Source organism: Oppia nitens, unplaced genomic scaffold (assembly GCF_028296485.1).
Source record: "Oppia nitens isolate AA-2021 unplaced genomic scaffold, nextdenovo-longstitch-racon4-pilon3 scaffold8_pilon_pilon_pilon, whole genome shotgun sequence".
Classification (NCBI taxonomy): Eukaryota; Metazoa; Arthropoda; class Arachnida; order Sarcoptiformes; family Oppiidae; genus Oppia; species Oppia nitens.
Genome location: NW_026533252.1, coordinates 1,415,499 through 1,433,902, shown reverse-complemented (window position 1 = coordinate 1,433,902; position 18,404 = coordinate 1,415,499). Strand labels below are relative to the sequence as shown.

The following is an 18,404-nucleotide window of genomic DNA, read 5'->3' as shown; positions in this document are numbered from 1 at the left end:
ATGATATAATTAAAGTTTACAAAAAAAAGTTTCGAAACTTCATTCAATATACACAATAAACTTATTAAAAACTTTTGGCGATAATTGACACAAAATATTTAATAATCACATATTAAATAAAAAAATTGAAACTTAATTAACAAGTAATAAGAGCACTGATTTTGGCCTCATTTGGCAAACACTGGTTAACAAAATGCATATTAAAAAAGAGATGAAAAAATATAAGACATTTGTAATATAATATATATAGTTAATTGAATACACATAACGACCCTACAGGTAAAGGCACTGCGTTTTAAGGGACCGGGAGATGAAAATCAAAACTAACTTTCCTCTTATTACAACACTTGATAGCATTGCAATTCAATTAATCAATTGACGTCAGGTTTTCATATAAAAAAACTTTTTATTTTCAAATGGTTACAAATTTTCAATAAAATATTATTTAATATAAATAAAAACTGTATATTAAATTTATACCAAAATGTTTTGTAGCAAACATTTAGTTTTTCACTAAAAAAAATGATTACTATTGGATATCTGGTTTTTTAAACAGTTTGAACTAAACATTTGTCGATAGTATTCAAGGTATTATTGCATTTGAGATTTCAATCATATTTACGGTAATAATAAAATTGAAAAATAATAGTATCTGTAATAAAAAATAATAATACATTTTTATGTGAAAATTGTTTACTCAATTAATATTAGATTTCAGATTAATTAATTTCATTCAATAATATCTATTATAAATAAAATTAACAAAAGACTAGAACTGATAACTAATTTTGAATTACTTATATTTTTTATATAACATTAACAGTAGTATTGTGTTTATAAATCTAATTATTAATGAATTGGTATAAATTTTTAATGCATTAATTTATAATTATAATTATATTATAATTAACGCCAAATTATAAATTATTTGTTTGCTGTCATTAGTGGAAACAATTGTCGTTCAATTGTTTGGATCTGTGTATTAACGGCCGATTCAGTCAACTCATTACCGACAAGTTCTTCGTGAATCTGTTTGATCTGACGCTCGACACCTTGTATTTGACTTTTCAAAGTCACCGTTTGTGACACTAAGTCATCCATAGATGGATCCTCAAGAAGTGTCACTTCAAACAAAGCCAATATCTTTTCCTTTTCGTCGATCTCTTTCTTCAAGTTTTGTATTAATTGTTGGTTATTCTTGTTTTGATTGTCATCGATATCGATATGACTAAACTGACGGAAATCTTGTTGTGAAATATCGTTTACTTTAAAAGAGTTAATTGTATGCAAAATAAAGTCAATTTGTTTGAATGTATCCATAGTTTGGTCAATATCTATAGGAATACATCGAAATTTAAATATTTAATATCATATTATATTTAACACTTTGTCGTACCTTTATCTTCGTTGTCCATCAACTTCAAGCAATCATTGGCCGATATTGAAGACAAACTTTCAAGTCTTTCGAGTCTCCAGACATCACATCGACTTAACTGACGATCATTTTGTTGGCCATCTGTTGTTGGCATCTGTTGTTGTGTCAAACAGTTAACTGATTGTCGTTTGTTTGGTCTAATGATAGCATTGGTCATCAAAAGTGATTGCAAGCGATCGTAATATTCCTGATTCTTGAGTGTTCTGTCTTTACTATCCATACTTGAGGGTCAATGATGTCAATCAAATGAGTAATCAAATTGTTTGAAAAACTTGTCTCAGGATTTAAACTAACTGTTAATTTAATGTAAAGTTTAGTATTTGTAGTGTTTTTGCATTTGTATTACAGTCCAGTCATAAGTCAAGCAATGCATAAATTATATATATTTTTAATACAATTTACTGCAATATTTCCTAAATATTTGATACAAATACAGTACAGTACTATACCTACCCATAACTGTCAGTGATGTTTGTAGTGGACATTACCGGTATATCTATTAATAAATAATACAGTATTTTATATATAAATGTACTAATTATGTCAATACATATCTAAATATTTATTATTTATTAAATTTTAAAGCAATTTTATTTTATTTTATAAATAGTATTATATATACTGCGTAACATTATAATAAATATAATTTGATTATATTCAATATTTAATGATATTTGAGCAAAATAGTTAACATATAGTAATTATAACATACATATGTCTAATAATAATAATAACTTACCTAAAATTTTGATCAAAATTGAGGGTCAAATTTACAAATATACATACAATATACAATAATGTATATAATATAATACAATTATATTGAATAAAACTATATTATTAGGACTATATTTTTGAATACTATAGTAGTGTATAAATTTATATTATATTATATACTTTATAAATTATTCTTTATATATATAATTAACAGTTTCGTTGCTTTATTATAATAATCAATAATTTATACAATAATTATTTATAATATGATTGACAACTGAAACAAGTGGTCAGTAATTATTAAATATAATTTGTCTTTAAGTTTTATACATATAATTTTTAGGATTTATTGAATAATAAATATAGAAATAAATTCATAGAAACAATATATATAAATATATATATAAATTATATACATATAAGTTTATAACTGGTTTATTGTAAGGAAATCCTAATCTTCATTACTGGTAATTAATAGTTTTAGTATTACGAAAATAAAGTCAATCAACAAAATACTGTATAATTTAATTATAACTTAATAATAAAGACACAAAACAAGTGTGAGACCAACAAATTTGTAGCAAAAGGACAACACTTGAGATAGAGATTAGACACATGTGTTCATCAATTAGTCAATTGATTTGATGGATGATAACAATTGTTTTTATTGATCTTATGATCTAAACGATTATGAAGTGATCTTTATTTGGATGTATTGTCTATATGAATGACACTTATATGATAAATGTATGTAAAAAATAGCTGCTTCTAGAAGAATTGATCCAATTGGTGATAACAAATGATAACATGAATGATAATAATAATTATAATGATAATTATTTAATGAATCTTTACATTAACAACAAATTAATGATAGTATATACTGAATCAGTTGTGTCCAACTATCACACAATGATATCGGTAACAGTGAATATATTTGATTGTTTTTCATTTATTAAAATAATATTTTATAATTAATTAAGTTATTGTATTAATGATAACAAGTGTTGATACCATTTGTGAAATGGTTGGTCAAACAATTGACTCAATATATATATATATATACTGTTAGGAGTATTATATCATTTGATGAAATATTCGTTAAATAATGTCTTGTTTTTTCAAGAGATTCGTTGTGTGAGAGAATGTATATATCTTGAGAAGAGAATGTGACAAACGATGACAATTGTGTTGAAGTAGCGCTCAAACGGTACAGACTCTAGTCTTTCGGATCTAATGGTCAGTTAGATGAAAGAGTAGGGTCCGTCCGTAAGTGCGCTACAAAGTATCTGTCAGGAGGGCGGTTGACCGGCCTGTGTCGGCGGCACCGATTGCGGTACCGTATTGTTTGTCATCATATGATCGTTCAATTGGTTACGTTGTGTTGGATTATGTGCCGCTCTCTCTGCTTTATAGTACTCCAATCCCGGATCAAATTGAAGTAACACAAAGATCTATGTGTGGATTAAATTGATATATATTGTGGTAAACAAAAACAGAATAAAATCATCAATTAAGACATACCATATCACTTGGAATCACTAGCAACTCGTTGGGCGGGTTTGTGATGACATAACGTTTAGATGAGGCCTCACCCACACCACTGGGATCACGGATTCGATAAATACCAATACATAGCATACCATACGTGCGAAGTGCGGCTAAAAATAAGTCCCCGTATTTGCAATTCTCTCCATATTGAGCCAACGGGCCGTCATATAAGCTTATCTGTCCGACCCGACATCTGTCCCGATTTTTTAATGTCTCAGGTGTTGAATATCCACCCCTAAGTCCAGCTCCTTCTGCCAGAATTAGCTCCAGTTCTGGAGTGGCTCCACCAGTGATTAGAGAACGGATCAAAGTTAATGCATTTGCATTGAAATACGTGGTTGACATCAACGAGTCGAGCACCGACACCGCAAACGCTGTCCCACAAGCAAACGGTTGTGTCAAATACAATTCAGTGTCGGGATCGTCATCATCGTCTTGATCAAGAAATTGGACATTCGTATCATTGACCAGTTCGGTGATTAGGGGGACATTTGCGCCATAAACAGAACTGAGCAAAAAATAATTTATTAAAATTTTTGTTAAATATAAGTTTCAGATAATCTATTAATAGACATACCCTCTCCTTTGGACAACAAGTGGTGGCGGAGACGTTCCCGGAATATTACTTCCCAGAGCTGTACCGTTGGCGGTATTATTAGTGATGACTCCAATCGTATCGTCAAATGTCATGGCTTTGATGTTAAGACTGGCCAAAATGGCCTCTTTATCGGCTAACGTTGGATCATCTGATGAAGGAATCTTCGCCGATAGTATAACACACATATCACATAAATTAATATTAACAGCCCTGAGGTCAGCCCGAGATAGGGGTGAACCGTTGAGTACACTAATTTTGGGCAAATTCTGCAACATTTTCCACTCTCGTCGCAAATAATCGACATTTCCGACAATTACCACATGTTTTAATTCGTGGTAATGAAAGTTTGAAGCTCTGATTAGTTTAAAAATATGTTTTTTATACAAATATTTAATAAATCTATTTATTAGCAAACCTTAAGGGCATCACAAGGTTTCTTAAGCCAATCAATGGTGAATCGGGATCAGCGAACAGACAGACAACAACGTGTCCATTAAGGACAGTCATCGCTGCCTGATTTCTGTCGAGTATACATTCCTCGATAGGTCGGGCGGGACACCAATGAAACATACCGGTAGAATCGTACTTCATTTCGGTCTTTTCAAAGTCAAAATCTTTAGAGTCGATAAATCCGGCGCTCGTATTACCGCCACCGCCGCCGCCCGCACTGTCGGAATTTCGTTGAGCTGCCGGCCTATGAATCAAATAGTTGATTGAATTTAACCAAAATTGTTTGACACATCATTTGATCACTACTTACATCAGTTTCTTGACTTCATAAGCCAAGTGTACCTGACTATAGTTGGGTGGCGGCGGTTGCTGACCAGCTTGTGATGGCTGATGCTGTGAATGTGAGCCGTGATGTCCCGACTTATTGCGCGACGAATGAGATAATTGACTGTTTTGTGGTGGAGTTGTCACAACATGTTTGCCATTTCGGGCACCTCTTCTGCCACCCAAAGATGAGGTCGAAGACGGAGGGATTAAATGAACTTTAAATGACAAAAATTTTTAAGTAATTTATTTGACAGATAAATGTTTGACTAATATCTTACTACTTTCGCTGGGGTCGCCAGAGTTATCACCTAAAGAGTTAAATTTGGAAATAAAATCTAAATATAAATTTTATTTGATTTACAAATAAAACAATTTCACACATAATATGACATTTAAGAAGAAAGTGCAATACAAAGGAAACAGAATAATATCCAAATTCAATGAAATAGAGTTAAGACTTATAGAGAAACAATAGAAAGAAATGACGGCTCAATACCTCTAAGTTTTCTGGAAATTTTGGGTATTTCTGGGGGTGTGTTAGTCGGGTGTAGTGATAACGTCGACATATTTCCATCAGCCATACCACAGGTCTGACTCAAACCATAGCCACTGTCAGCTATTAGTAGATTAGTGTGAGTTAAAGATAACAATATTTTAGTGATGAAGTCGAGAAAGAGAAAGAGGATTGCATGGCATTAACAAACAGATTATATGCATTAAGTTTTACATACAAACACAATACAACTTAAATGCAATTTTATTACAATAATTAATGCAAATATTTGGACATACAGTACAGTATATATATATATATATATACAGGTATATAACGAAACACTAAATTACTAACTTATTACAGCATAAATCTATGACAAGACAGTACTGGACATGCATTGACACAATGATGACAAATGGTTACACCACTAATACTTGGAACTGATTGCATGCTCTACTTCGACAACATCTAATATATAGATATAATAAAATACAAGATATAGTGATTGTCATACTTGATTGTCGAGTGACGGTATTATTTTGAACTGCCTGTACAACTCTCACTCCTTTCTTAAATATAGCGCCAACTATATTGTCATTAATTTTAATGGCATTACAATAATGATTAGTTAGTTTAATAGATTTTGTTTGATGGCATTAAAATTGGAGTTATTATAGATTAATAAAGTTTTGTTTCAAATCGGTTTTGTTGTGCAATTTCAGTGCAGAGCATATTAAAGAAAAATATATAAAGAAAGTGCAGTGCATTAGATCCAGAAGATTGACTTTAGTTGAAAAGATTAGTAAAGTTATTAAATGTTTATATCGTATTAATTTTTAGTATTATATTTAGTGCTAGTTTTATAACTTAAAAATAATTATTTTAATTTCGATAAAATATCATTTTAAGTAATAAATTCACTTCCAATAAAAAATAACAATTCTGTAAATTTATGTCAATAAATTAGATTTAAATAACCAAATTAAATGTTAATAATAATAGTAATGATAATAATGAATAAAACAGATTAACTGTACAAATATACTATACTAACGGTTCTTGCATTTGCATTTGCGGATCAATTTCTCATCCTTGACGTCGTCGTGACAACTCTTGCAATACCAAAGAGCTCTGTAATTATTATTTATATTTTTGTTGATATATTAATATATCAAACATATAATATTAATATATAATACAGTATTTCATGCATTTTTTCACAAACAATTCAAACTAAGCAATAATTGAAATAGTATTTAATAATTTCGTATATTATTGTCAAAAAAAAAACTTTTTAACAAAAAATAAATTTTGCGAATAAACTAATAGTTTTTGAAGAAAAACAGTGACAAACCTTTTGACTTCATCGGCACTTTGAGCGATAAAGAAACCTTGGGTTGAATTTTGAATTCTGTGGTTACCCTTAGAGTTGATGACAATGTTGGCCCCGCCGTCGCCATTCTCGTTGGTCACTTCGATGGCCATCAATAGGAGCTTTAATTTAACAAAACAAAGTTCGGCCGCCTGTGCAAAGGTCATGTTCATGAACGCTGGACTCAGGTTTTCTGTATACATTTCCATCCCTGTGCCGCACAAGTAGTCGTTTTGCCACGAAGGCATGTCTGGAGACTTTTTTTAGAAAATAATGTTAAATATTATGATTAATATATGACCATCTATTGGAAATTTATATGCATTAATAAATTAAAATGTGATTAACTGTTTTAAATGAGCGCATGGCAAACAGATTGGCCATCATCGTACTGAATCCCGGAGCCAAACATGATTGAGCTATGAAACCCAGTTTTAATTCACTAACACATATGACATCATCTCCTATTGTGGTAAATAAATATAAAATTAATTCATCGATAATTAATATATATAAAGATATATTATTAAAACTTTGAATAGGTTTTCGTGTGAATCGCTATTATAAAAAACAAACCTCTTTTCCAGTTCCACGAAGGGATGTTCAATAAGTAAGCCTTGTTATGGTATTGCATTAACTGGATTATCACCTATAGGTTTCACAAATTATCAAAATATTTATTTTCGTTATGAATATAATTCAAAAGTATTATACTCTGATATCGTCGCTATAATTTTTTATTGATATGACGCGCATAATATTGGCCGCGTCTTCGGCATCGGGATCCTGACAGTACTTATTGGCCAACACCAGACATGCGTCGGCGTCGTGTACTTTAACCCGATTTAAGTCAATTGGATTCATAACGGATCCCTGAAAGAACTCGACAGTCGTAAAGTGACGCTTAATCAGACCTATTGGTAAATATTGATAATTTAATTAAAGATTTGAATGCTTTAATAATTTAATTATGTGTGCTATTAGTTCTGTCCCTGACCTTCAAGTTCAAGATCCGGTGGTTTTCTATGGAGAAACACAACCTCAACGTCGACATCCTCTCTATCTTCATGGAGGAAGTCCTTAAGGAAATGACTGACACTCTCATATGTGATGTGTCCGCAAACTACTATATGTCTGATATAGTATAATATATGCATTTTTGAGCATATTATTAGTTATTATCATTTAATGGTGGGACAGGTATTTAGTTTTAATAACATGAATGACAATAAGGAAATTGTGTTTATCATAGCATATGTGTTATACAATAAATTGAGTAACTGTTCCGTTGATATTAACAAAAGAGAAAAAAATATTTATTTGTGTTTTTTAGAGAGAGAGACTCAAAATTGATTTATATTAAAGATATAAAATCTTTGTCAAATCTATTATATCTTATATAAATATATTGTGCATTTGATTGACATTTTGAAAAAAATCTATTATTTAAATACAGGAGTTTTTAGTGAAAGACATCAAACACACAGACAATCAATTGGTTAAGGATTTGCTTCACATATAAATTTAAAAATAACTAAAAAATATAATTTTAAATATATATATAAACATATATTTTCAAACTTTTACTGTTTTAAGGGACGGTTGTTTTTTCCTGTAAATTATATGTATTGATATGCAAACCTTCTTCGCTCTGATTTGAAAGTTCCTCCATATTTAGGTCTCGAGCCAATTAAGTCAATTATTTCTGGTATACAGGAGGCAAATACAGCCTATTGAGGTCAAAGGCCAACATTGGTTAATATTATTGATTATATAAAACACAGGTTTTCACAGTTAAAGGATTGGTTGGATGGGTTGGTGGTAGTCATTGAATGGCACGAAAACAATAGGATATCCTTTCTTTATTTCTTTATTTTTTTTATTTGGTTTATTTTAATTAAAGACTTGGAGTTTACACCGTTCCAGTGGTTTATCTGACATATCATTTAACATATATTTAACTAATGTATAATATTTTAACATATATTATGCAATAGATATTTCAACTTATATTACATTAATATTAAATATGACTTCTAATGTAATTTATTTCTGAAGATTTATCGCATTATATGTAAGCACACGATTCGTGTTTTTATTAAATTTTTTTGGTTTTGAGTCTCTCTTACCATTATATTAATGAAGACATAGCCATCAAGAATACAATCATGTTTATTAAATTGCTATCATATTATTATTATTATTATTTATTAATAATTCACTCAAATAAGTTATATTTATTTTTATTAAATATACAACAAATATTGGCTATATATGATTATAATTTTAGTGACAAAAATTTAATATTATAAATATAGTATTTGAAATAATGAATAAAATAAAATTATTCAACAATATTATTAATAAGCAGCTAATAAAAGCATTTTGTTAGTTAATAAGCTTATATACACAGTATATATATGTGTGTAATAATCATTGAATTCCTATGACTATGACTTCAATTATTATTTGTTAACAGCAAAGAACAGTCACACAAATGATTGAAAAAACATCAAAAATAATATATTTAAAGCAAACATATGAAAGCAATAAAAAATTGTATAACAATTTAAATGTAATTAAAAATATAAGCAATAAATAAATAGAAATATTACTGCTATATTTAATTCATGGCAATTGTTTACTATTGACAATTGAATGATATTTTAGACATACTTTTTAGCGGGATTTTTCTGGTAATTGCCAGCATATTTGGAGGGATGTCCCACCAATTCGGTAATTTCGGGCACCAATGAGGCAAACACAGCCTGCGAGGGGACAGCAGATGGAAAGCATAATTGATTGGTTGGTTTGTGTTGGCACAGGTATGACATAGGTATGACACAGGTATAGAGGAACAGGAGTTGGTTTGTCGACAGTATGAGACAGTCAGACAGGTAAGAGGTTTGTTGGATGAATGGATGGATGGATCGGCACAAGAGTTTTTTTTGCATCGACGACACACAACGTAAGCGCGTTATCATTATTAACCAGAGATTTCACGAAAGATTCAATTAATTGATTTTGTTTTTAAGCATCAAAATAGATATTTATGGCATAATTGTTGAGAAAAAATAGAGAGAAGAGAGAAGAAAATATGCAATTAGTATATAACTGGACCCCCATTACTGGCAATTACATTACAACCAATTGACTATTAGGTTAGAGGACGGGTAGGTAATACAGTATTTCAAACTAAAGCAATCGATTATTACTAACAAAATGGCCACAACTTTCAAATGCAATATAAAATAAAATTTCTAAAAAGTGGAACAAAACTTAAAATCAAACTTTTTTTAGGGACACTAAATATTAATAAACTAATTACTAATTTTATTTTAATAGTGATTCAAATCTGGTGCAGCTTTTGCACTGCTTATTGCACTTAAGTCTCAATAATTTCTTGAAATTTAACTTTATTTTCGCATTTACATTATTATATCTATATATTGAGCAACTATGCGTCTATTTAAAGTATTTTATTTAAATACCTAAAATAATATTAAATTAAAAAATTATATAATTTCACTAAATTTTATTTATAAAAAATATATTTATTAAAAGAATTTTCATTTTCAATTACTATTTTAATTAAATAAAAGATATTTCATACCTATATATATATATATATATATATATATATATAAATATAGTAAATATAATATTCTTGTTAGTAATAATTGAATATTTTTAGATAACATAATGTATTTAAAGCATACAATGATTTATTCATATATTGCAATTTAAGCAATTTTGCATTAATTTTTTAGTAAACTAGTAATACATTATTTATCTATAAGTATTATGTAATTCTGTTTATGATATTATTATTTATATTATGCATTATATGTGAGTATTTTACAGATAATTATGATTATTAAAAAAAATATTTCGCTTAGTAATTAAATATTTTATATTTGTGAAAATTTTTCTATGATTTTAATAAAAGCTTTTTAAGTTTATAAAATTAATGTTAAGCCTATGGATTAAATATTTTTACCTAACTATGCAAATTAGCATAATATTAATTAGGTAAATTTTTAAACATTTAAATGAGTTCAAGGATACTTTTTATTATGTATATATTTTTTTTATCATAACATTATTAAATATTAATTTTAAATACTATATTTTAATTTTTTATATAAATATTTTAGAGCAGAGCCATATTGCAAATTAACAAACTGATATTATATTTAACTAATCAATTATTCAAATTCAAATTAATTTTGGTTTATAAATAATCAAAGAATTAATCCTTAAGTTTATATTATTATTATTTTAATATAATAAATAATGTTAATGTCATTTGAATCAGTATAATTGATTGGGCGTATATAATAAACAAATTTTAACATATGCTATAATTTATAGATATTTATTATGATTAAAAACTCAATTTTAAAATAATATTTAATATAATCTTTTAAATATTATTATTATTATATATAGTTAATATTCTTTTTATTAATAATGGGAACGACTACTTATAGATTAGAGAAAAAATAATTTGATTAATAGTTAAATGATTACTGAGATCACTAATTAGTAAAGTGATTAGTTTACATATTTATAGCATGGCTTTCATATAAACTTAAAAAATAATAATATTTTGACATTAATTTTGACATTACGTTTAATAAAAAACGAGACACATTTTTAACAACACGTATCAGAGACAAAGCACGTGACAGATAGAAAGCTGCACGAGATTAAAGCTATTGATAGATAGATCAGAGAGACTCAAATGGTTTGGCATAAAATAATTGATGATTTGATTGATTAATTGATTTTTGGGAACGGAGTAATGAAAAGTTGTTTTTCTATACAATAATCATTGTGTATCGATTCATTCAAATTAGCCGAAATTATAAAGGGGGATCTTTTTCTTTTTTTTGATTGGGGGCCTCCCAATATAAATTCAATGGCATTAAAGGAGGACAACATGAAAAATGGTAGATCAGTACTTACCAAACCAACTAAAATAAAGAGCACAATAAAGGTACGGCCCAGTGTTGTCGTACAGTGGATGTCACCATAACCGACCTATATATATATATATATATATTTATGTATAGATATGAAATGTGTTAATATCAATACACTGTTATAAAAAACCTATTAACTATAGTATGCTTTAATTATAAATGAGTTTTAGACCTTTAATTTATGGCAAATGACTTTTACATTGTTAGATAAATTAGATGTAATTAATATGGAAATTAATGTCATTGAATATATGGGATCAATAATTACAAATATAATACTATACCGTAATGCTTGTTATTTAGTGTATACTCTAAGTACTGTATTAACATTAATAATAATAGTAATAATAATTGATGTATATATTGTAATATTTAAATCCAATTATTACAATAACTACTACAATTATAATAAAATATTTAAAGTAAAATATACTAATATAATAATAACATATTGTACTAAATATTATTTATAGTACAATATATATGAGATTGCAAAACAATTAGTGAGAAATCGGAAATCTAATATATATATATATATTAATCTATACAAAATTTAAATGTCAATTTTTATGCAATAAACATTTATTATTACATAAACTAAACTAAAAAATTTTCAATAACTTAAAATATTTTTATTGACAATAAATTAATGTAATTATCGATAAACTATAAGTATTCTACAATTGAAACTGTCCTAAATTAAAACAAATTTTAAAGTTAATTTATTCGAAAACTACAAATGATAAAAAATCATAAAATTTACATCTGTTTCATTGATTATCGCCTAATATTTAGGTAAATAAACAATGTCATTTTAAAAAATTTTTCATATGTATTTTTTGCAAAAAAGTAAAAATGACATTTTTTACATCATGTTATAGTTTTAATTGTAATTTGTTTAAACAAATATTTAAAAATACAATTTAAAATTAATCTTAAAGTACACTAACAGGACTATATTTACAACTAACAATAACTTTATATTCAGACTCTTTTATTGTTTTTTAAATTCTTTAAATCACATACTTTTAAATAAAATAAGCATCATAGATTAATTCAATTGTTTTTTTATTAAAATTTAAATATTAAATATAAACTATTTATTATATATTAGTATATATGTCATTTGATATAATAATTATAAAATTGATAGATATTTTCAATCAAATAATAAAATATGTTGAAATTATCACACATAACGAAAATTTTTTAGTTTTAAGATAAAATTATCTACTTAAATATAAATTTGTTTTTTATAATTCTACTTATCATTAGTAGATACTTATATACATACTATTCATGAAAGAAAATTAAATATATCTCACTTAAAGAAAAAGTTAGACATAATTTTATAAGATATAGTACATGATTCAGCAAATTACAAAAAGTCATTATATTTATTTTTATATATTTGTCATTAAGAAGAAACAAGCTAGCTCTAACAGTGTGGCATTTAAAGTCAAGTATATTGTTAGACGGATAACATGATAACTTTAGATTTTTAACAATTATATGTAACAATATAATGCTAAACAATTTAGCTTTAGTTCTGACAATTATTTTATTATAAAATTTTAAATATTAATATTAAAATTTTGAAAACTTTTCTGAACAATCATCTAGGCTAATATTATTTAATGAAATATTATCACATTGGAATTTATTATTATAACATTTAAATAATCACTATAATTAAAAAATTTGTTTAGTCAAATTTGAATGTCTTTTACTAAAATGATAATAATTGGTAAAATATAGAAAAACTAAATTCAAATAATTGTAAAATGTAAATATAAATAATCGACCTTTTTTATTTAAAAAGAATCACATTTTTATCTTTATTAGTTGCATCATAATAATAACGTAAAAATTGATGTACTAAAACGGTCATTACTTGTTATATAATGCTTATATTATATACTGTACTATAATATACTGTATATATGGATAGTAGGTCTAAGTATTTAGTTTAATAATAATTTGATAAAGCATTTGTTTTTGACTTAACTAAATTGTTGTCATATATTATTAATTAATAGTTAATTACAAAATAATAGTTTTATATTTTTAACAATAAATAGTTAATACTTACGGTAGACATCGTAACAATAAGAAAGTAAACGCATTCCCAGTAAGAAATGGGATTTCCATTTGCAAACTCCAACGGATCGCCAGAATTCTCCAACTTTTCAATAAATAAATAATTAATTAATGTTTAATAAATAAAATCAATTTTAATTAAATATTGTAATAATAATAACATACTAAATGTATGAGTCCGGCGGCCGTCAACCAAACGGACACAACAATTGACACCAATTGTGCCAAACGTATGGACGAAGAGGTTTTTAAAACATTTAAATATTGCAAAATATCGGGGAATGACATTAGCCGTAGTGCACGCAAAAAGCGTAAACCTATTGAAAACATTTAATTAATTAATTAATCAATTTAGTAGTCAATTGTTGCCAATAAAATGCATACCAATCCAAGTCCTGTCTAAGTAAATGGACACAAAAGACGGAGGAATTGTAAAGTAATCGACAAATGAGTACAACTCTAACATAAACCATAGCTTATCGGAGGCGGCGATAAACTGGTTAACAAAATAATTGAATAAATAATTAAATAATAAGTAATAAAAATAATAATTTGATAGATTGTTGTTATAAATGCTCTAAACTGACCCGGATAAAAAAATAGACCATAAAAAATATATTAAGAGCCAAATCTACTTGTTGTGTGGCGTTATCGTTCCACTTCTGGCACTTCTCAACACTATCACTATATTTTAGTTAATATCATTCAATTAATTATTTATTTATTTAACACAATTAATTAGTATTATATTTAGTAATTTTGATCATTAAATATTTGATCAATACATACCCGTGTCCTGGAGGACCAGTACTATCGATTGAGTTGGGTTATGGTTGGTTAGTTGGTTATATCAAATGCAAACAAACACTCAATTAGTTTTTTATGATTTTTCTTAAATATGGTTATCTCTAATGCTAATTGTCCACTAAATTACTATAATATTACTATTGTTAATAAAAGGATTCATCAGTCAATTGTCATTTATTTTTATTATATAATATAATAAAGAGTATTAAATTGTAAAATGGCAAACCTGGAGGCATCGATGAAATATATCACTAGTGATGCAATTGATAGAAGAAATACCAAAACCACCTAAAAACGTATTTTTTCATTAAAAAAATTGTCAATTGTTTTATCGATTTTACAATATATTATAACAATAGTAATTGATTACAAACAGTAAATAGCTTTAAAGTCAAATAAAGAGGATAAGGATGTAAAACAATTGTTTGACTCACAAGAATCCTTCCAGTAGTTGATTGTCCGGAAATGAGTTCTCCGGCCCAGTCTTTGGCTTCAGTCATCCAACCCAAGTCCTTATTGAGCGGCAGATCCGACGGCATCGTTGGCTTAACATCTTTAACTTGAAGGTTAACGCCAGCCATTTGCTGTTTATTAGCCTTACTGTTGGCTGAATTTGACTGATTTGAATGACCCGAAGCCCCCGCACATAGAAATTCAATCAATCGGTAGATCAGAACAATAAAGATTCCTATAAATAGCCGTTCATATGGAAAAAAATAATAATACACGTGAGTCTATATTTAGGATATTTATATATTAATATTTATTTTAGTCGAGTTTATATAAATATAAATATATATATGTCTAATATCTAATTCAATTATAGTTTCACACATAACCATCAATAATAACAGTGCTTTAAGAAGTGGGAGTTGGTATATAAATACTGTGAAAAAAATTATGACATAAGATATACGACAAAATTTAACATAATTTTTCACTGATGTTACACAAAATTTAGTTTTTTATATCGATTTCATAATTCATAATCAATCATAAATATTATAGTCTTTGGTTGTCTTATTTTTTGACTTTTTGTTTACCATATCCTCACTTAAAAACACCTCTAATGATCATTATTTAAGACTAATTGTTATTTAAATACCTGCTAGTAATGTGAATATACTGGACAATAGGAAAGCCCACCACTTGCGGTCTTCCAGACACTTGGCCTCCTCGGGAGAGTAGGTGCCCATCGGTGGTGTCGGATTTGGATGTCCATAGCTTCCAGCGGTGTTCACAAAATAAAACATCTCTCCAAATGTTTTCTTTATACTTTATACGTTTTTGGATGTATTAGTTATATATAATCCTTATTATCATATTATATGATTTAAATTGTTTGGTTGAGTGAATTATTATATTATTTGTTTAAATATCTGTGTATAAAAATCAATTAATTTCATAAATTTTTTAAATGTAATCTTAGATTAATAATATACTACAGTACAATACAATTATTTAAATAAAAATTTCATTATCTAGTACATTTTCAGTTAGCTAACAAAAATATTCAGTGAATGAATTTATATAAATTTTAGTATTTATTATAATATAAATGTTAATATTTATTATAATATAAATGTTAATATTTATTATAATATGAATGTTAATATTTATATTGCAAAATGATTTTAAAAATATATACTGTAGATATATAAAAGATATAACAAAAATTGATAAATAATTATAATTACCATTTATTTTCTCTTATCGATATTGGCGCTGAATTCCAGTTAATAAGTTATTTAATAAGCAGTGATTCAATCATTTTAAAGCCAATTTTATCACAAAATATTCACAACTTTGTAGAGTTAATAAAATAGATAAATAAATAATATAATCATTTTATATAGATATATAATTGTATAATAGATATTGTATTATTAAGCGATAATTTATTTTTAATATAATCCAATGGTTAGGAATCCTTATAGGAATTGTTGCAAAATTCTATCGATATCTATAAACTCGTCATCTTTGGGAACGCATACTTGAAACATATATATACAGAATATATAAAATTTGTCTGTTTGGTCGATCCCTTTCCTTTTAGATGTAGTAGTGTTGTGTTTCACAAGTTTTATTGATCTGAAAGTAAAAAGGCAATAGACGTGAGTTTCACAATAGAGAGCATCCCTTTAATTTGTTTAGTCATTACTTAGTGTAATAATACCCGTGTTATGATTACTACATTATTATTAAATATGTTGGTTTTTATTTAACATATTACTTATATAATAACTAAATTATTTCAATAATGAGACATGTAATTTTAATATATAAATTGCATATAAAATAAGAGAAAATGTTTTAGTGAAACAAAATTACTTATAAAAATCGGTAATAATTGGTTTGCGGTTCTTATGTTAAAATTTCTGGTGAAAAATCATTTTCATGTGAAGTTTGGTTGAGTTTAGATTCTGGAGTTGAATCGGTTTGTTGGGAACCGACAGCGCAAATGCCTCTTAAATAGGTTCGCCTCAATAGACAGCACTTGTTTGATACCAGAAAATCAATATAAGATAACATTAAATATATACAATTCAAAATATATATATTATTACATTTGATACTTAATTTTCTCTTATATATATATATATATTAACGGAACATAACATAAAAACATAAATTAAATGACAATCTATTTGCGGATTTTTAAGTCTAAACTTATAAATGCATACAATTATAAGGCTATGAATACCTGTTTAATTTTGTGAGGTCTAAAACTACATTATCAGATAAAAATATTAATAATCTTATAGCAAATGTATATTCAAAAATGTATTTGACTTAAAATTTCTTTTATTGAAAGCAAAATAAAATCAATTGATTGAAATATAAAAAACAAAAATACGTTGTTTTTTCTTTCGATTTTTTTCTATAAAATGCAATCTATCCTTATATATCAGCAAAACTAATCTAAATTATAAATAAAGAAATAAAATACCATTTGTTTTGTCTCATATTAATGACATACAAAATTCAAAAGACATACAAACGTTTTGTAAAACATTTTTATACACTTTTTTCAATCTTTTTGAATAAACAAAAATATTGTGATAACAACTATTTAAAAGATGTTTTAACAATATATCTTACATAATAATATCAATAGTAAAAAAGCGATGCATGCAATTCCCATACAATTAAATCTCATACAATATATAAATGTATATATAATTAGCATAAGTTGTGTGTTTGTTTGCTTAAGAAAATTAATTCATTATTATTCAAAACGAATGAATCAATTGTTATGCTGTTATTATAGGTATTATAAAACAGCTTTGTTAACAAACAAAAATCTTTTATAAACAATTGATAATAAATATGTTGTTTTATATTATAAAATATAAATATTGTATAATGAATATCTAATAATAGAAATCATAATAAATTACTAAAAAAATCATTTAATTAATTTGAGTATTTTTTTATTATCTACACTGAAATGCTTTCTATAATATTAAAGCTTATTTTTCCAACAATTGATTACCAACTAAAGCATCACTACATACGTACAAGTAATTCAATTGTGAATAATAATAATACTACTATTTTCC

The 18,404-nt window shown here is 26.5% G+C and overlaps 2 protein-coding genes across 4 annotated transcripts; both read right to left on the bottom strand.

Moving 5' to 3' along the window:
- Window positions 1-924: 924 nt before the first annotated feature.
- LOC128964108 (uncharacterized) lies at window positions 925-1,767 on the bottom strand. Its single transcript, XM_054310666.1, has 2 exons — window positions 1,397-1,767; window positions 925-1,334 (listed from the first exon to the last, which is right to left on the bottom strand). The coding sequence occupies exons 1-2, from the start codon at window positions 1,653-1,655 to the stop codon at window positions 925-927; spliced, it is 669 nt and encodes a 222-aa protein (XP_054166641.1). The 5' UTR covers window positions 1,656-1,767.
- Window positions 1,768-3,227: 1,460 nt separating this feature from the next.
- Window positions 3,228-16,579, bottom strand: LOC128964245 (calcium-activated potassium channel slowpoke-like). 3 transcript variants are annotated; one of them, XM_054310811.1, is made up of 25 exons: window positions 16,539-16,579; window positions 15,947-16,220; window positions 15,276-15,529; window positions 15,068-15,129; window positions 14,824-14,844; window positions 14,622-14,718; window positions 14,419-14,530; window positions 14,200-14,351; window positions 14,027-14,119; window positions 11,918-11,992; window positions 9,623-9,714; window positions 7,944-8,080; window positions 7,661-7,860; window positions 7,523-7,595; window positions 7,295-7,410; window positions 6,929-7,203; window positions 6,629-6,705; window positions 6,089-6,160; window positions 5,575-5,694; window positions 5,357-5,413; window positions 5,062-5,293; window positions 4,717-4,995; window positions 4,281-4,655; window positions 3,677-4,211; window positions 3,228-3,606 (listed from the first exon to the last, which is right to left on the bottom strand). In XM_054310811.1, exons 2-25 carry the CDS (start codon window positions 16,092-16,094, stop codon window positions 3,445-3,447), a joined length of 3,816 nt encoding a protein of 1,271 aa, XP_054166786.1. In that variant the 5' UTR covers window positions 16,095-16,220; window positions 16,539-16,579; the 3' UTR covers window positions 3,228-3,444. The 3 variants fall into 3 exon arrangements, with proteins under 3 accessions (XP_054166786.1, XP_054166788.1, XP_054166787.1); XM_054310813.1 differs by having other exon boundaries at window positions 5,357-5,386; XM_054310812.1 differs by lacking the exon at window positions 9,623-9,714 and adding an exon at window positions 8,588-8,676.
- Window positions 16,580-18,404: the final 1,825 nt, after the last annotated feature.

What these genes read in the sequence shown, in the direction of transcription:
- LOC128964108 (XM_054310666.1), bottom strand. Translation starts at nt 1,655, where the DNA reads ATGGATAGTAAAGACAGAACACTCAAGAATCAGGAATATTACGATCGC. An exon ending in GATGGACAACGAAGATAAAG is followed by an intron (nt 1,335 to 1,396) that starts GTACGACAAAGT and finishes GTATTCCTATAG; the next exon opens with ATATTGACCAAACTATGGAT.
- LOC128964245 (XM_054310811.1), bottom strand. Translation starts at nt 16,094, where the DNA reads ATGTTTTATTTTGTGAACACCGCTGGAAGCTATGGACATCCAAATCCG. An exon ending in TTATTGTTACGATGTCTACC is followed by an intron (nt 11,993 to 14,026) that starts GTAAGTATTAAC and finishes ATATATATATAG; the next exon opens with GTCGGTTATGGTGACATCCA. An exon ending in TATGAAGTCAAGAAACTGAT is followed by an intron (nt 4,996 to 5,061) that starts GTAAGTAGTGAT and finishes TTTGATTCATAG; the next exon opens with GCCGGCAGCTCAACGAAATT.